The sequence below is a fragment of the Aythya ferina genome (assembly GCF_964211825.1).
Source record: "Aythya ferina genome assembly, chromosome: 5".
Lineage (NCBI taxonomy): Eukaryota > Metazoa > Chordata > Aves > Anseriformes > Anatidae > Aythya > Aythya ferina.
Genome location: NC_140301.1, coordinates 11,148,575 through 11,168,573, shown reverse-complemented (window position 1 = coordinate 11,168,573; position 19,999 = coordinate 11,148,575). Strand labels below are relative to the sequence as shown.

Here is a 19,999-nt window from a genome sequence, read left to right as displayed (position 1 = left end):
TGGGATTGAGGCTGGGGACTGGAGTTCAGAGGATCAGAGGCAACGAGGGCCAGGCACACAGGAGTGGAGGCCACAGGACCAGAGGCCATGGAAGTTGAAGCCGTGTGGTGGGCATCCACAGGAGCAAAGGCCAGGGGACCAAATTCCATGGGATTGGGGGCTACAGGAAGGGGAAGGATGAGAGACAAGAGGTCACAGAATGGGAGAGCATGGGGCTGGAGGCTATGGGAGTGGAGGCTATGGGAGCTGAGGCCATGGTACCTCTACCATATGTTTCATATTCTGCAGTATAACCAGCTCTAATTCAAGAGATTACATTATTTCCCTAAAAGCTGTGTAATAATCCCGAGGTGGATTTTGTAGGCAATGCCTTCTAAAAACACAGGTGCTTATTTCATTCTCTCTCTTTCTTTATGTAATCCACGAGATGTTAGTAAGCTAATGATTTAACTGGCTTCTTTATGCTATCGCTGGCAGTGAGATGTTTAGATAGTAATTTGGAGTAAATGGTGAAAACACACCTGAGCATTTGCTCTTATATAAAGAAATGAGAAGGATATTTTTATTTAAAAGTCACAAACAAACTCTATGAATTCCTGAATGAGTTCCTCTTGCAAGACAGGAGCATCAGTCTGGAAGAGACAGAGCCAACCCTGGAGTCTGGTTGCAATCCTGTCTGGTTTTGCAGTAGGTGCACAACGTGTCTGAGTCTCCAGCACAGCACGACTGGCTTGAGGAGTATTTATCTTCTCAGCACCCATTCTGTTAGGGCAGTGAACGTACTTGTTGGGATGCTAAAAGTAAACTTTTCCTGGGGGAGGAAGAGGTAGGATGGGAACTACTAAAGCTCCCTTGTCCTTTGGAGCTGGGACCTTACTGGATTCCCCCAGCAGTGGCAGGGAGCAGAGCACCTAAGGAGCTGTTGAAATACCTACAGCACCAGCACAGCCTCATTCCTCCTTGTCACTAGTCCTGGCTGAGCTTAAGTTTCTGGAAACATAATATTTAGACAAATGTGCGTTGTTCTTTCAGCAGCAGTTTGGCAGCCGCTGCCCTTTCATTAATCATCCACACGGTGTAGCAGTGACCTGATTTCCCACAGCCATGGGGTCGGGCTGGGTGTTACGGACAGCGTTACCCTGCAGGCAAAACCAGGGTTGTCAGAGCCCCTGCAGAGGACGTGGCTGGCTGTGTGTGCCTGCTGCAAGGAGGAGAGAGTGGGAAGAAAGGAAATGAAGGGTGCTGCCGTGGAGGGAGGCAAGCAGTCGCTTACAGAAGCTGCTGGTACCTTGTATAGCTTCCTGAGATCCCCACGATGTCAAAGGCAGCCTGCACAAGTTTCCCATCTAGCCAGGGACGTGTGGCAGCCATAAATGAGAAGTGGGTAAAGCCACAGGGAACTGCTTGTCTCTGAAGGCAGACAGGCTTTAGTGAAAGCAGGGAGGAGACGGAGTGGTACTATGAAACCATCTAGAGATAACTGGGTGCAGATAATTTTTTTAATGCAATTCCAGCATTTATTTATTTATTTATTTATTTATTTATTTTTGGCGGGGCAGGGGAAGGATGCTGATTTTGATTTGGCCTTCTGGCTGCTGTCTCAGTTGTTGTTTTACATGAGAAACAGTCAGAGCAGGAGTCCTTGTTTATACAGACACATGCAGAGGAACGTTGTATGGGATATGATTGTCACCTACAGGAGGCAATGGAGATCATCGAGTGCAGAGGCACATGAAAATCAGCTCCCTGTACTGTGGGAATCCTCACTGTTAATGCTGGATCTCACACTGCCAGTGCCTGGGCATGGGTATGTTCCCGTGGGCAAAAGCTGTAGCAGGATAGCTGCTGTTTCCATCTAGATTTTAGGGGCTCCAGCAGCCAGGTGGGTTGGCCATGCCTGTCCTTGTCCTCTAATGGCTTGGGAGAAAGATGCACTCAGGTGTGGTATCGTCTCATATTCCTGAGCTTCTCATGTCTTTGGGGTAGTTCACAGCCTGCTGCAGGCATTAATCAAGCCCATGTTACTCAAGTATGGATCATGGAGTAAATATTGGGCTGTCTCTGAGTGAAATGTTCCCCTTTGGATCTAGTGAGGAACAGGGCATAGTCTCACCTGGTAAGATACGGGTGAAAAGCAATAAATGATCAAAGTGTCGTAACTAAAAATTACATGTTGAAATGCATGTGATTGTATTGACTGTGTACGGAGCTAGATCAAATCACTGCTTGATAAATAGGCTCTGTGTCATTACAGTTTCATGCTGATAAAACTGTTCCAATGAGGAGATCCTGAAGTAACACAAGGGCAAATCAGACATTATTCCATAATGCTGTGCTTTTGGCTTTTCTAAATATTACGGTCTTTAAGGATAAACACATAATTCATTTTTTTTTCACATCTTTAACTAGAGGAACTTTTAGTTTCTCTTATCCCATGATTGTCTGCCATTGTCTAGGATAAAAACACTAAATAAAGTGCTTATATAAAAGAAAAACTGACTTTACTACCAAAACGCAGGTAGGTGTAATTAGAGAACGTCAGTGTTAAGCTTTAGGTACAGAATAATATTTTTAAAAATCAAGGAACTGTTGTAATTGTGCATTCCTTCAGTTATTCCTTTTATATCTGAACACTCCCGTCTTCTCTGTGCCCTTCAGCTTTATTTGCATGGTGGTTTCGTTAAGCTATCCTGAGCAGAAGAAAGCCTTCTCCAGGTAGTTGGCGGAGTGGTGTGGCCATGCTAGGATGTTTAAAATATTCCTCCCCAAACTGCTGTTATTTCTAATCAATGTCTATTGTGTTCAACTTGTGGCTTCGCATCCTGTTAAGACTGTCTTCGGCATCACGCTTTTCTGAACTGTTTAGCCTGTTTTCTCATTGCTGTTGCTGAAGGTGCATTGTTGGCAGTATGGGAGAGACAATCTTGTTGTGATTTTTTTTATCATCATCTGTCACACGGAACGATTACTCCAGCTGTACAAATAATGTAGGAAATGGATTTTTTTTTCTTTTTTTTTGCATCGGAATTATGCAAGCCCAGCAAATACTCTCAACAATTGCTCCTTAAGTCAGTGAAATTTAAAGCCATTCAGTTTGCTTGTAAGGAGCTCAGGGTCTCTTTGATGATGAGGTTTGTTAAGCCCAAATGTGGAGAACTAATAAAATAATAAAAAGGCTCCAGAGGTGTTTATAGATTCCAATTATCTCTTGCTTTCTCTCCCAGGATTGGGCTAGGCAGGATTGTGCTGCCCTCAAGTAGTACTTGAGTCCGGGCTGCATTTTATGCTGCCTGTCTCCGAGGTTTCTTCTTTGTGGCTGAATCGCCTTAGTGCGGGTAGTGTACAGAGGTGCTAAGGGCTCGCCGAGACAAAGCAGACATGCTTCACAAAGGCAAAGGAGCAAAAGGAAGCAAAATTGAATCTCTAGCACCCAGCTCCTGGGCAAACAGACAAAACTAATGGATCCACTCTCGCTCCTCCCATCCAATTACTGTGATCCAGTAGAGAGAATATGGCAACATCGGTTCACACAAACTCTAATGCTCTTAATCCCTTCCATACATATAAACCTCACATTCACCAACGTGGTTTCATTATCGAGCCACCCAGGCAGACGGAGCGTTGGAATGGACCCACCGGCTGCAAAAACCTGCCTCCTTCAGGTTTTAATCAGCTAATGAGGGATATGCAAATGACGAGCTTATGGGATTACGGCTTGTCTGACAGCAGCCCTCCCCACAGTGATACAGTACTAATACAGGTGTTGGTAAACTGGTTATTAGGCGCTGGCTAATTTAGGGCCATTCACGCTGTGATTGCGCTCGCAGCCCTGCCATTTGTAGCGGTGTTTGTGGCCCAGCAGGAGATCTATTAGTGCTGCGGTGGGTCCCACACGAACTCCTTGCTGCCAGATATGAAGTTAATAAATCCCGTCGGTTTGGGGTTGAGCCATACGCAGCAACCCCTGGCTGAAACGGGGATCGCTCCTCCGCCCCGACTGCCTGGGAAATTGCTGTGGGAGGGCAAAGGGGGAGTTTAATTAACAACTGCTTAACATTTATATGGGCTGCTCGCATACTTTTGAATAAAATGTAGAGCGCAGCAATGTGGTTAACCTATATTTTCCCTTGGACATGGCTAGCTAACTGTCTTCTGTGAACCAGCAAGCAGCCTCAAAGTATACGGTGAGAACAAAACACACCACTTCTAGGGATGAGCAATCTGTCTGGGGTTTTGGCTGCTTCAGTGGTTCACTGCAACATTGTGCTTTTTCATGTTTCTTATTCTGTAGCTTGTCTTTAAAAAGATCCTTCACTGTACAAGGAGTTGTGCTTTGCAGTTCATTTACTGTCCATGTCAGTTTTGGCAAAATTTTATATTGTGGGTGCTATGCCTAAAGCAGAGTGACATCGGTACTGTATCGGCTTAGCACAGCACGTGATGTGCAGTTTGTTGGCTGATAACCCTGCTATTTGTCTGTCTGAAACTCTCTTAAGGATACTCAATTCAGAAACAGCAAATATGTCATACATGTAAATATACGATGCCAAGTCTATAGTGATTTTCAGTATTTGTCCAAAGGACTTTTGTACAACTCTGCAGTAGAAATTAAGATAGGATTAAAACATAATTTCAAAGATTTCTTCTTCGTGAACAATGAGATGTAGAAGCACAGCTGTGTCCAGGCATGGGAGACCCAGACTATAGTAGAAATCCACAAATGCGTCATTTAGAGAGTGATGAAGTTAGACAAATAGAAGATGCCTGATGAATGGTAACTTTTATCTTCTCCATTCATCAGAGGGAAAGATGGATTTAAAAGTAAGTCCTAGTTTCAAGTGTATTTGAGGATTTTGCCAAAAAGATGTGATTCTCTGGGGCTTTGTTTTGATTACAATAGCGTCTCCAATTACTTTTTGCTTAATTGAAATATTGCTTAAAACTCAGGGACCTCAATAGGCTGTTGAGCTGTCCTCAGAGAAGCTGGATATTCAGGTAGCCTTAAGTGAGTTAAAAGCTTTGAGTTCATCTTCACAACTTCTGAGCTGGAATTGTTGTCATTATACGTGGGGAGCCTGAGACAAAGGTTTAAAGGGTAAAGTGTTCAAAAGTGGGCCCACAAATGTAAATACTCAAAGCCTCTTAGATTTAATGCATACATAGCTGCTGTTCATCTGTTTGTTCTGACTGCCCCTACCTAAATGTATATCTTTAGAAGAAAGTTCTGCATCTGAACCCTTTGTGTCCCTTTCTACATTAAGATGTTTGAAAATCAAGCAGACTATATTTGTGCGTTTTGGACAAATGATAGATCCATCTCTAGAGAAGCCAAGGATTTTGAATAAATGAGGCTGGCTTGTCTGCTTATATGGCATTTATTGGAGTCGTCTTGATCTCCTAACCTGTAAGCTGTAATGACTAACTAAGAAAAGATCCCCTCAGCAGGCTGCTGAGGATATACAAGCGTGGTAGGTTCCTGTGCTTGCACCCAACTCCTAAATACAGAGGAAGCACAACAAGGAGTCTCCCATAGCTTCCAGCCCAGGGGAGTCCTGCCAGTGCAGCTGGCAGAGCGTTCCTGTGCTGTTTGTGGGTGATCAAGGCACGGTGGTCTATTTATCATTATGCTTTTATAGCTGTGTGTTATTGCTTGGAATATAGAGAAGATGAGGAAAGCTTATCTAGTTCGGACCTATTCAGAATCCAGTATCCAGCGTCCTTGACTGTTCACAAAGGACATGAATCGCCAGAAAGATTAAAGAGGTCTTTAGAAAAGGATATTTTCCTTGTAATGGGTATTTCAGTGGCACAACTATCTCTCTGAATGTTGCTAACTTTGTTTTACTTGAGAGCGTAGATGGTGAAAGATGCTGAACTTGTGAAATGCAATGGAGTTGAACGAATGCAGAAGGCATGGCAGAAAAAAGCCTACTTGTGCTTTGACAGATCAGACCAGAGGTATTGTGGAAACTTTACTGATAAGCGTTGATAATCCTGTGAAATCGGTAATAGTTGCTTATAAGCAGGAGCAAAATACTTGTTTCTAGGAGTGCTGAGGTCCACAATACAGGTGTTGTGTACATGGTGCAAAGCAGCCCTTCAGGCTTCCTCCACAGCCAGGTTCCTCAGATCATCTTCTTGACTCAACAGACAGTGATTGCTCGCGGTAAATAAATTAGTGGTCATAATTTGCAAACAAAATCAGTACTGCTACCAGTCAGCTTTGCATGCCAGAGGAGTAATTTTTAAGCAACTGGAGGAGAAGGGATGTGTGTACTTCTGTAAGGGATATTGCAGCTTCTGTTCAGGGACTCCCGTCGGCCTAGCAGTGGTTCAGTTTGCCCAGTAATGTTCATTTGTCTTGGGGAAGTGAACCCTTCGAATGGCAAGCGTTCTCGATTTACTGCTACGGTGTCACCGTAGGACTGGTGATACTGCTGCTTCACAAATTCTGCACAAATTGTGCAATTGCAAACGCCCTTTGAGCTCTATATCTTGGGCTCTAAGACAGAAACAGCACAATGGTAGTGCCAGGGTTCACAGCAGTCTTAGCGTATACAGCAACCTCTTTGAGATTGCAGGAAAATGCTTTTTTCAGCTTGTCTTTTTTACTTTTGCTTTAGATAACAGTTCTCATCTTGGTCACCCTCAACATAATAGTTTTTGCCAGTACTAGTTAGGGGTAGGCGAATGCTGTATTTGTTTCCAGGGTTCAGTAGTTGTTGGTGTCTATTTATCACCGCATTATTTCTATTTGCAAAGGGAATTCTCCACCTGACTGATGACTTCCTAGCTCCACTGAAGTCAACAGCAAAACTTCCAGTAAGTTCAGCAGGGGCACGATTTCACTCATGCATTCAACAGAGTGGTTGGAAATGCAGTTAAAGAGAAGGTGAGACCAAAATATACGGATGGTATCTTCTAATATGAAGTGCCAGAGCAAAGCTGTAACTCTGCATCATATGTAGAGGTCTCACAGCTCCTTTCAGCAGCTTCACTATTGCAACCCAGGAACAAAATAACTGATGTCGGACTCTTTTTCTTATTAAAAGAGAGTTTAATATGGTGTGGTAGAGCTATAAATGCCTTCTTTTTTTTTTTTTTTTTTTTTTTTTTAATGTTGCCTTATCTGCCTGCAGCAGTGACATTCTGTTGTTTGTTCTAGATATTTGGTTTGTGTTACATAAAAATGTAATGGCATCTGTCCATGCTATATGGGTTGCGTTTTGCTGCATGCCTGAATCAGGACTATACCTAACTTTTCACCTTTCCCCATGAACTGACTCTATTATCTGAAAGATGAGTTGTCAGATAAAGTTTGTTCCCTGTCCCAGGGAAAGTCAATACAGCTTCTTCGGCACTTCTCAATTCTAAATTATTAGTAACTTTTTTCTTTTTTTTTTTCTTTCCTTTCCTTTCTTTTTCTTTTCCTTTTTTTTTTTTTTTTTTTTTTTTTTTTAATTTTTAAGACTTATTGTTTTTCACTGCTAAATGGGAACACCGAAAAAAAAAAAGAAAAAGAAAAAAGGACCATAAAAATTGTTCAAAGCATTGTTTGCAGTTGGAAAAAGATGTGAGAAAGTTGCACGCAAAAGTTACCTTCAGAAAATCCTGAGGTCAAATAGCCTTAATGCTACTTCTTGTGTATCTTTGCAGGGAGAATTTTAAGCGGATTCCTCCTGCATGGCAGTACATAGGGTTAAAGGTTAACAACTGACCAATTCCTCAGACAAGGTGTTATTCAAAATCAGGTACTTAAGACATTTGCTAGAGGACTTAGCCATTATAGTTGTTTGGAATCAGTGCATTTTCCTGCAGGGAAAGTATTTAGGGGAACAAAAAGGACGTAGAGATGTGGAATTCCAGAAAGCCTGTCACCACATAAACTAAAAACCACCATTAGGAGCTGAGTTTTCTTTACAAAAATCTGACAGGATCCAAATAGCTTGTGTGGAAATCGTGGTCACTAGAGGACAGGAGAGCTTTCTCTGCAAATAGTTTAGCCTGGCTCTGTTTAAGCTCTGTTTTCAGTGTACATGAGTTCTCTTTTCCCATGTCGCTTTCCTTTGATGTAGTTATGCATCGATGAGATGCGGAGTTTGTAAAGCAAGAATAAATTTACAGTCAGATGTCAGTCAAAAGAAAAAGCTCGTTGGAGGCTTCTGGTCCTGTAGTGTTTGAAGCAGTATCTCATATGGGATTGGAGATAAATTGGGGGAATCCTGAAGTAATAAAATTTGTACAGGTCATATTGTCCTGTTTTGAAGAAGAGTCTGTAAAGTGGGTGGCCAGAAAATACTTGCATCGTTGAGCCGGTGAGTTCAGTTGTTAGATCTCCTTTCTGGTCTGGGTTGCAAGGTTTCTCTTCTGATCTTGTGGTCCTGATCTGGTTCTCGAAGAGGTTGGCCATTACAGACAGCATGGCTGCCTTCTTTACTGGCTATGTAAATGTGCGCAGTGGTTTGGGGCAGGGTTTAGGGATGAAATGACGGGCACTTGCACAGCTTTGAAGTAGTAGCAAAGTTCTCAAGACTAAAATCTTGTGTATGTGTGAGGGTGAGCATTTTGGAGTCCAGTAAAATGTTTACAGCAGTACTGCTGCTGTTGTGTTAGGGACTCCTCTGTTCATTCCACTTTGTGCTAAGTCACTACTTTGATTTAGGGAGACAGACATCAGCCATGCTACTGCTTGCTTTTAGGTACAAGACAACTGCGAGTTAAAAGCATCATGTTTGTGAGGAAGAAAACAAAGTGTTATATTTAGATGTCTTGGGACAAGAACTAAAGCTAGATAGTTCTCAAACATGCCTGTGTGTTGTATTGCTGAATTTATAGTTAAATGGGTCCCTTAATGTGCTTGCTTAACGTATTTTCATACTTGGAGGAATTTTGAAACTCCAATCCAGTCAGTTGTGTCTTTAAATAGAGTATAAGAAGATCTCAGTTCAAGTGTAATTCAAAGACTAACCAAAGATAACCTTGTGTAGCTTTCAAATTATTTTTTTTTTTGTCTCAGACTCTTGTCACGATGGTGATAAAATTTTCAATACACATTTCAGTGAGACTTTTTAAACCTCCTTATCTCTTCTGATGGCAGGTGTGGAAAAATGAATAGAAGCCAGCCTTGGATGTGACTGCTGGGAGCTGCTGTTGTTCCACTGGGCAGTAACTGATAGTCGATATTCATTAACTGATGCACGATATCCATTAAAAAAAAAAAATAATGTGAAAACCCTAGAACAATTGTTTGCAAAATACTTACTTTGGGGAGCACTAGTAATAATATTTAGCTTTAGTTTCTTAAAAATCCTTAGTAGAAATGGACATTCAGACAAAGAAACAAAGATAAAGATAGAGATACAGCTTAGCCCATGTCATATATATAGAAAAGCAGTGCTGGCACCAGATAAAATAGGTTGGCTTTTATAGTGTGTAACTTACTCCTTGTCTAAACAGTTACTAGCAGAGTTGAATGAGATCAGTGTGCCCCATCTTCGCAAACACAGCAGAAGAATTAGTGGGAATGCGTGTAGAGCAAAGATAAAAAGAAACTTCATCTATTAAGTGTTAATTCTTTCAATCTATGAAGTAGGACACAGATCTCCCAACTCCTCAGACTTGGATGAAGGTTTGGGCTCTACCATATAAAAACATTTTTATTTTTTTTCTGTTATTATGATCTGGAACTTGGTTGAGGTTTGTCTTGCTTTCTTATTGCTGAAGAATGGTCATCTAGAGCACTAGTAGTTAAAAAGTTTTAAAACCTGTTTTTACCCCCTGAGTTATGAAGATGATGTGAAGGGAGTTGTGACTTATAGTATAGCTTGACAAGATCAGCAGACAGGTTAAACAGAGTCATTTAATGTAGCTAAGGCTATAAGAGGCCATCTCAAGTGGTGGGTAGATGCTCCTGAGTTGATGGGTTTGCTGTTGACTTCAAGACCCTGTCTATGCATGTGAGATTGTTTTTCTTAAGTATTTTTACTCCACCCTGACCAGATTTTTAGATCAGAGGGGCATTGCAACAACGATGTCATTCTCCTAGAGGAAAACTAAAGGATGCTGTAGTGAGACATCTGCACGTAGCACACCCTGCACTGCCCTGTGCCTGTCCTGCAGCATTCCTGCAGCTGGCAGGGACAGGAGCTCTGTGCCAGCTGAGGCTGGTCCCACAGCAGCGGTACGTGTGGATGGGGTGTAAGGGTTATCACACGTGTTGTCGTGAGGAGCATCTGGAAGGAGGAATTCTGCAGGAAGGTGCTGCTTGTTCTGAGACAGGAGCACTGGAGGTAGGCTGACTGCAGAGGGTTTGCAGAGCAAGTTGCTCACGTAGATGTGCTGCCCCTGCTTCCCCACTGTCTTCTGCTACCTCCCCTAGCTAGCGAGGTTAGAGTTGAACTGGCATAGAGAAGACATGAGACTTTCCAAAGAAATATAATTCAAGCAGTGCCCCAGGAGCAGTGTGTTTGCGGGCTATTGAAGAGCTCGCTCTAGGGAAAGTCATGGTTGCAGGCCTTAATTTGTATGGCAATTGGTTTACTTCTCCTAAGACAGTTGTTGAGCTGGAGAGTGTGGTTGGAGAAAGGTGACCTGAAACTGGATTTGTAGAGAGCACAACGCCTCCTGTTGCCTGGGAAAAGAGAGCTAATATGCATCCTCTGCCAGCATTAATGTTTGCTTAGATTATTTGGATGTGTATCATCTAAGTATCTGCTCCACTGACGAAAAAGATGCCATCCCAGATGAATTGTTCTTTGGTTGTTCCTTCAAGTAAAGCTATTTGTGCTGTATATTTGTGATGACAAATAGGCAAGACACAGACAATTTTGTATGTCCAGAACACAAAGTAATGAAAAGTAAGAATTATGTCACTTTGCAGCTGAGGGAGGTTTAGATATTGCTTCAGCACAAGTCTCCAGGGTGTTAACTAGTATGAATATCATCCTAGGTTTAACTTTCCTTTAGATGTTTCATGGTGCTAGTCATATATTAATGTTCCAAAAGTGACAAGAGGAAAAACTACGTGCCTTACCAGTGCTGTCTGGAGTTTTGCTCTCCTTGCTAGAATGTCTGTTTGCTGGTATAAGGCACAGAACTTGGCCTTCTCTCTTGCTCCGTTATTCAATCAAGACAACAAGCAATAAGTTCTATGCCCACGTGCAGGGATGAATTTAGGCATTTACAGTTGTTTGAGAACTTAGCTGTGGAGACGACACATCCAGCCCAAACTTCAAAGCTGTGCAGATGGGCAACCCTGTTCAACACCCAGGTCCTTCTGTATTTTCTTCTGAACTCCCACTGATGTTTTCAAGTGCTTAAGTACCTTGAAAAATTATGTAGGAGATCACGTATTCCTGGTCCTAGTCTCGTCATGGTCACTGGTTTCAAAAGACTGGTTGTGCAAAGAAATCGGAGACATCCTTGGTTGAGGTGGGACCAAACCCTGCAATGGTTGGGCCAGGTACCGACTGTCTCCAGCCTGAGCACACCACACCATTTGCTGGTGCCTGTGCGAGTCCCATGCAGCACTGAGCATACTGTCCTTGCCCAGAAAATGAAAGGGAGCATTTCCAGTTGTGCTTGTTGTCAACACAATAAGAAAACATTTCTTTGAGGCCACTGTGAGAGAGTGGTGGTGGCTAGGTGTCACCTTTGCAATCTATTAAGAGCAGTGGAATTAATAAAGCCAGGTGAGTTTCCACCGTTTGGGTCTTGCAGGTATTTTGTCTGCTTTCTCTGTTGTTCTTCCACATTATTAGGGGTATTTAAACAGGTTGGTGATTTTTTTTCCCTCCTGCAGCTCCCCTGCTCCCTGCCAGAGGAGCTAAAATTACGTATTCTCTCCTGCTTTCTAAGATTACCGAGCCAGCTGACCCAAACAGCAGTGGCACCAATTAGACATCATTCAAAATTAATAACCACTATGATGATAACATAAAAAGATTGATTCTTCTGATGTGAGAATCATTTTAATTAATTTAATCCGTGTTGAAAGATCAGCTGTGCCCAGTCCTGCTCACCAGTGGGGCCCATTTGTCCCTGTCTGTCCCCGTCACCTAAAGCCAGTGAATATGATCAGTAGCCAGCACTTAGGGAACAATAAGAAACAGATTGTACTGTCAGGCTTCATTAAAGATCATCATTAGTATTCCAATTTGGAAACAGTCAATCTATCCTGACCTTTTACCAATTCTTTTCGGCTGCTTTTGTGAAGTTTGGTTCAGCTGCTAAATGTAAAAACGCTGCGCAGGCTTTTTTTTCGAGAGCAGGCTGGCTCTGGCTGATGCCTGTCAGGCTGCAGCTTAAGGACAAAGCTCGGGGGAAATACGCGTTATGCAACCGCGCTCCAAATGATATCATGTGCAGCTGCTTATGATTTGAGTATTTATGGGCAATGAAACTTTCTTAAACTGAAGCTTAACAATGATGAATGGAAATGAAATTGATATGGCACTTTCTTTCATCCTGCTGCTGAGCGCGTGGGTCACAAGGGTGTTTGTGCAGGGCTGGCTTTCTGGCTGTGCTCGCCGCTCCTCTCCCGAGCGGGCTGCAGAGGGCATTTCGAGCATGTTGATGAGGGAGAGGGAATTCTAGATTTGTTTGCAGTTCACTTTATCTTTTTTGCTAAGGTCACATTGCTTTGTTTGTTTGCTCTCGATTCTGATGACTGGAAATAGTTATGGACAAATGGATTATAGGATTTCAAATATATTTCTGTACGGCCATCCCTTTATCTCGGCCGTACCCACTGGCTGCACGGTATTATATGTATCTTGGATTTTAGTCTTCAAAACACTTTGTCTGCCAGGCAATGATCTCATTACTTCAATATTCTTGACATTTATTATTTGCAAACCTTCACAGTTGTCCAACCAGCTTCCCGAAGACGGTGGGAGGGCATGGCTGTTTCAGGAACGTTTTGCCTGAAATACTGAAAGAAAATACAGTCCTGTCGTTTTGAATAATATCTTGCATATTTTTTGAAAGAGTATCCATGCTTTTTTCTTTCCTTTTTCTTTATTTTTTTTTTCTTGTTCTTTCCTGAAATGTTCCTATTTATCAGGAGTGATTTCGCAAAGATTATGAATGAAAGAAAAAGTAGGCCAGTACAATAGGGGAGGAATGAAAGGTGACTTTTCACATTTCATTAAAAAAGTAAAAAGCAATAGTTCTTTCTCCAAGTTTGGTTAGCAATTACAAATATTATTATGATTAATGTAACAGAATGACAAGAAGCTAAAAAAAAAAAAAAAAGTATGAGTCAATGTAGCCTCTGTAAAAGCTCTCGTGGTTTTCTGGAGCTTAGTACTCTTATTTTTTGAAGGTTTTATACAGCTCAGCAACATACTTGGATCAATTACTTCAAATAGCTTGTTGCTCGTTACATCATCATGAAGACTTTGGCTATTTAATTCCCCGAATAAGTGGGTCTTTCTCTACCAAAAGGGGAAAAATAAAAGTTGCAGTAAAAGTATGTTGAAGGTTAAAAGAAGCTAAATAGGAATGATGATCTAGCCTGAAATGTAGTTCTGCCACCCTGCCGTCTTTAAAGTTTTCCAAAAACAACTAAATAAATTAAAACATTTTCTCCCCACAGTCAACTATATAAATATGGAAGGAAAAAAATAATCCTTTAACAGCTAATAGCAACTAAAGTGAATGTTAATGAAGAATCTGCATGAGTTGGATTATTTTATTTTTTATTTTATTTTTTTACAAAATGTTGTGCTTGCTGTCTGTGAAGAAGAGCTCAGAGACATCACCTATTTGCTCTAAAAACACGAAAACTTAATTTTCTGATAAAATATGATACAGACCGAGCTGAATTTCAGACGCTTTGGTGTATGCCTTTTGCAATAAGTCTTTGTATAATGTAGCTTAATTTTATTCTACCAATATGGCTTTAGTCAAAATTCAAAGGAATTATAGCATCCTACTGCGAAATTATGTTCTTTCAAACTACTAATATATTGTGATTCCTTCCTTTTTTAAAAAAAGTTGTTTATAATTTTCCAGTGACTGTTTTGATTATTTTGTTCAATTTGTACATTACAAACCGGTTGCAAAAGGGAAGGCTGGGAGAGCTGCTCCATCTTTTATACTAGTGAAGCTGACTTCCAAAGCCGTAGGTTCCATAAAAGTTCTTCGTTTTTTTCTTCAGATACTATTTTTGACCTGCGTAACTGCATCTTCTCGGTTTATTTTTTTTGTTTGTTTTTAAGTTCTTGATGTTGCTGTGATTTTTCTTTTACTACTTGACCTTTAGCCATTTCTTTCTGTATTTTTTGGAACAATACATGTTCAGGAGAAGGTAAATACGCTGTATTATTACCTTGATATTTTCCAAATAATTGTATTTGTGGATCAGGACTTGATGAGAAACTGGTCTCAGGGTTACAGCAGCCAATCTGAGATGCTGCTTGTAAAAGCAGTTTGGCGCTCCCCTGCCCACCCTTAGCAGCACTGTCCCCCCCTCTTCCCCTTTCCTGGCACCAGGACATTTTTAGCCCCATGTTGAGGCTGTGCAGAGGCCAACCTGGCTGATACATTCTCTGCAGGTTTTGTTTTCAGGTGAATTAGGTTCTCACTCCTACTGGAGCATGTCTGGTAGGAATGTGTGAAGCTTGGAAGGAAGCAGGGAACCTCCTCTTTTGTTAGAAACACAGAGATCTTGGTTTAAACCTTATGAAGTGCTTGTTTCTCAGAGGTTAAATCATCTGAAGGCAGTGGGAGCTGTGTTTTTTCTGTAAACAGCAGAAAGAGGATTCTTGTCACCACCAGTCATGCTGTACGGTGTCTTTGTAGAGATGCAACGCTATGAATTAAAGCTTTGCTTTTGCAAACCAAAACCTGGCTCCCTGACAACCGTCCCTTTCTCAGCCATGCTGAATGTAGGTTTGTCTTTTAAATGAGCCGCTGTCAGCATTTCCACACTGTGGATCCTTGTGGTAGATGATTGAACTGTGCCCAGTGCTGCAGGTGAAGCATCCCCTACTGATGTGCACTAAGTGGGCCCACTACACCGCAGGACAGAGCACGTGGGTGCTTCAGGCCCCAGCTGGGTATAAGGCTAAGCACCTACGGTGCCTGAGAGCTCTTAACTCCACGCTCTTGCTCCTCCAGGAGGTTCTCTCAGAGGCTGGCCTGTAAAGATAATCTGCTGTTCCGGCAGTGCGTCTTCCCTTTACCCCCTGATCTGGGTAACGACTTGAAACTCCTTGATTTATTTCTGTTTGCTGTAAATTTTATTATTTGTCAGAATCATAATGCTGCTTCACAGAATTATAGAATGGCTTAGGTTGGAAGGGACCTTAAACACCATCTAATTCCAAATCATCTAATTCTTGATTCAGGCTGGCGATGAATCAAGGACACTTCACTCTAAATAGCTAGTAAGCTGAAATGAGAAATACAGATCAAGTAAATGCAGGAACATATATTAAGATAAAACGAAGCTGGCTGATACATACATATACATATATATATAATGAAATGTAGCTGGCTGTTGTAAAATAATATGACTGCAAGTATCATTAATCATTTCTAAAATGTCTGTATATTTCTGTATGAACATACAAAATCCCAAGGAGCAAAACCACCCATGAAAAAGGTCAAACAGAAAAAGCCTAGGAAGTACCACAAATGGATGAGCTTCGGAATTCAATGAAAACCTTTTCCTGAACAAGAATTATTTCACAAACAAACCCTTCTACGGTGATGTGGCTGCAAGAGAGTCTGTGAGATGCTGCGTAATGCCAGAGCACGCTGTGCATGCTCTGTGGTGCTGCTGGTAGGATGCCACCCCGCTCATGGAGCTGTGTGCTGTGGCCTCGAAGCGTTTCTCAGTGCTGCAGTATGTGCCAGGATCCAGACCGTGAGTAGTGCTGTGGAGGTTTCAAAAACACCGCATTCCTCAGGTTCTGCATGCGGCGATGGGGTTTCCCACAGAGCCTGGTTAAAGTCAATATCCTGCTAACAACAGACTTTTGTTCACACTAAATAGTAGTTTCCTTTACCTCAGTGTGCTGGAAAAAAAAAGTTCTTTAAAAAAATCACAACAACCACCAAAAAAAATTATTGCTCCAAACTACCCTGTGACTATTTTGTTTGGGTTGCATTAGGTACTTTGCAAAATGCCTTTTCTCTAAGGTATTTGGTTGGAAGGAACACTGTAAAATGAATAAACTTACTTAAACACAATGGAATACATTTTACAGAGGAAGTTAGAACTTGCTAGCTGGCCCGTGAGAATGGAGAACAAATCAGCTCAAAGGAAAAAATCAGCTATCAGGAAAAAAAAAAAAAACAAACAACTTTTTTTTTTTTTAAGTGGCTATCTCCTCTACTTATTTCATACATTTTAAAACCATACAGCTACTGCTTCTATCTCAAGTAAAATTTCTAAAATATGTTTATACATCAGCTTGTAATCCTGACTGATTGTTTTATGATGTCTTTGAGCCCAGCAGCTTGTTTATGTACTAATAATAGGTCTAAAACACCAAATGAGCACGGCGCTGGTATGTGACACTTCCAGAGTGAGACACACGAGCAAAGCTTGAAGAGAGCATTACGATGAGAAGTAAGTCTCCACTGATGTAAGCAACAAAGTCTGTGAAAGCAGACTGCCTGTGAAAATATGCTCTCCTTTTTGGTTTGGTTTACTATTCGTAGTAATGGCTTTGTGACCGGTAACAGAAGCTTTTATCTCCTCTGTAAAGATGACATCAAATTGTGGGCAGAACTTTTAGAAGCAATTAATTCCATTAGCAACGAGTTTTTTTTTTTTTAAACAAACAAACAAACAAAAAACAGCACACTTGCATCCTGAGAAGCTCTGCCTCTGTCTCTGTGTAACTCACGAGGGAGTTACATGGTTGTTTTAAGATGTTGAAAAAGGCTGAGGGACGTGTGAGAACAGGACGTGATTTATTTCCCATTTGCCGTCTGATCGGGACTGGCTGCAGGTGAAAGGCTCCTGCTGAGCTGTTACTTGGGGCGTTGAAAAAGTCAATTTCAGATGTCCTCAGCCTGCTTTTGGGTTCTGACCCAGGAGATCTGAGCGCTTGGAAGTGGCCTCCAGAGAGATTGTGGGTGATTGGCACCTTCCAGGACTTGGTTCCCAGTAGCACACCAATAGATGCACTTCATTGCATTTAGGGAAGAAGAGTGTTTGTTGATTTTTATTTATTTATTTTTTTTGCCCTCTGGCGTTAAATATATTTGGTGCAAATGTGGAGGTTGAGGAAGACATCTTTATTTGAAAAGGTATAAGTACTTGCGGGTTGCAGTGTGCAGCAGTGAGGGAAATAGTAGAAATGATCCTTTAAATGGGATGGGAGCTTTCCTCGGATTTGGGCTGAGCTCGCTGTATGTTAAGCAGACCATCTGTCTAATAGATGTTTGAATCCAAATTAGAGCTGCACTGCCCCCCTGCGTCCTCAGAGGAAGACTGTGTGTGAGAAGGAAAGCGATTAGGGAAAGAAACACTTCCAGGGTATGGAGTCCAGTTTAGTACAAAAAATGCTAAAAAAAAAAAAAAAAAAAAAAAAAAAAGCCCAGCGATTCCTGCGCCTGGCTGCTTAGGAAGACATCTAACCAAATCCATTTAGTCTGTTCAGGGCACATTCTGCTCTCGGTTTCACCCACACCATACAGAAAACGGGAATAGTCCGATCTGACTGCTTGCAGTGTTAACTCCAAACCTTGTTTTCCAAGCATGTGTTCCTTGCTGAAATACTTTGGAAGTTATGCATGATCTGCTTTTATGGACAGCAAATTCAGGCTACAACGAAGCCTTGTGTAAAAACCTCGGGTATCCAGATTGCTTTCTGGCTGTTCAGATTGTAAAGCCATCGCTGACTACGTGCAGAGGTAGAAAGCTGCTGGTGTGAGGTTGCCTGGTTGTATCTCATGATGGTCCTAAATGCTGTGTTCAGGAAATTTGGAAATGTCCAAAAAGTAGAAAAGGCCGAAACCTCTGAAAACCAAAAATGTACGACACAAAGGCAGGTGCTCAAGCAGCCTCCAGGCTACCGCTGCCAGAGCTGGTAGGTAGCCCACGGGGTTTAGCCAAAGCACTCCTGTAGCATTCACCCAGGCTGCGTTGGACGGTCCAGAAGCAAATGGCTTGGACCATTGCAGCTCAGGGCAGAGCCACACAGGAGTGTTTCTGAGCATTTAAAAAAAAAGAAAAAAAAAAAAGGAAAGAAAAAAAAAAGGGGGGGGGGGCTTTATAACACAAACTTGACCTTTACAACAGATTTACAGTCTGGTCCTGAGACGATAGGTGTCAGAAGGCAGGTACCTCATTTTAAAAAGGCAGGTAGCACACTTGCAAGGAATCAAAGTGGCCTGCAAGAATAAGTAGCTGTTATGGGAAAATCGATGGCAGTATATAGCAAATCGTTGCTTGTTATCTGGTGCCCTCTGGTGCTGTGTACAAATCGGGGGTTCACTGGAGGGTCACACCCTCGCTCCTTTAAGTAGCTCAAGCTGCATATTGAGCAGGGCTCTCCTCCTTCTTCCTGTGCCTGTATGTTTCAGTAATTTCTCGTTCCAATGAGTTGGGCTCCCAGAAGGCAAGCACAGAGACCTGTATCTAGCAAAACAGAAGTAACGACAGCAGACAGCGAGAGAGGGAGGCAGGAGATGGAACGCAGGAATCTGGTAAGGGGCTACAGGCTGCCGGAGAGAGAGGGCACAGATTTGGGATAAAAAAGCAAAGTATTGGTAGTTAAACAGCCTTGTACCCAGTTTGCTGTAATGGTCACATAAAAGTGGCAATTTTCATTCTGCTGTTGTTTTTTTTCCAAGACAGACTCTTCCATGTTGTTGCAATCACAGTTCTTTTTTTCTAGGGGAAATATGTGAAAATAACATGAATAGAATTATTTGTTGTCAGATACTTCAGCTTGGAAGCTGAAGGGAAGAATAAAACACTGTTTTTAAAGCCCCTGAAACTCAATTTTAGTTTTATCGAATTACTATATATCCAGCTGTACCTGCTTGGGAATTGCATTCACTGCTCACTCAGTGCAGTTCTGCCCTGGGTCCAGATTCAGTCTTGAGCTTCTCTATGTATCATGTTGTTCCATTGTAGGATTTTGAAGTTCAGAAGGATGAACTTTGGCACACAAATGACACAGCCATTAAGCAAACCCAGTCATACCTACCCAAAACCATGGTTAAAAGAGGCAAATGCCTGATGAATTAACAGGAAAACTGAGTAGCCGCGCTGTCCGCTGTGCTCTGAGTGTCGCCAGACAAATGAAGCAGGGGGTTGGGCAGCCCGAGCAAGGCAGTAAATCTCCTTCCTGCCCATGCAACTTGGACAACAGCTGCTGAGCATCTGCCGTAGCTTCCAGATGTATGACTTGGCTACCAGTCAAAGAGTTCCAGTAAACAGGGAGGGTGACCTAAACTTGTACCAGGCATGAGCATCCGTGAACACTAAGGTTCAGTTTGTGGAGGCAGGTGACCCCGAGCACCAAGTGAAACGCTGCGGGAATTATTCTAATTTGTGACAATTTGCAATGATTGACATGGGTTATTCTTCTGGGGAAGAACTCTTGAGTAATAGTGCTGCTCAGTCTCTCAGAAAAAAAATGTTACATTTAAATTTATAAGTAAGTTTTTAAAGGCAGGTCAATAAACCAAAGTGAGAAGTAGAAAGTCTTAGATCTACAGCACATGAAATTTAAGAGGTTTATACACCAGCTCAGATTCATTCTGGTTCCCTGGATTCTCTGTGTGCACCACATTTATGGTTTGAAGCTGTCTGAACAATATTTTGGTGGTGTTTCTGCTGTTGAAAGGTATTTGCTGTGTACCTGGGGTGGCCACTGTGTTTTAGCATCTTCTCTGTGTCCTCCAAGCGGGCTACAGATCCAAGCAACAAACCACAAGTGGGAGTTGCAGGAATTCACTTCAAAGCCACAGGGCTGGTTTCCAGCTCAAAACAAAATGCTTTGGTAGATGCAGCCACTTCAGGCTTGAC

General features: G+C 42.0%; 1 protein-coding gene across 3 annotated transcripts in view; it reads left to right on the top strand.

The window, feature by feature from the left end:
• Positions 1-19,999, top strand: part of PRMT3 (protein arginine methyltransferase 3) — a 155,527-nt gene that overhangs the window by 72,238 nt on the left and 63,290 nt on the right. The window contains exon 1 of one of the 3 annotated variants that reach the window (XM_084520341.1): positions 10-107. The exons of the other annotated variants lie outside the window; for them this stretch is intronic. Coding sequence (XP_084376467.1) covers positions 88-107 — 20 coding nt within the window. The 5' untranslated portion in view covers positions 10-87. Of the gene's footprint in view, positions 1-9; positions 108-19,999 lie in introns of those variants that run through there. 3 annotated transcript variants of the gene reach the window in all.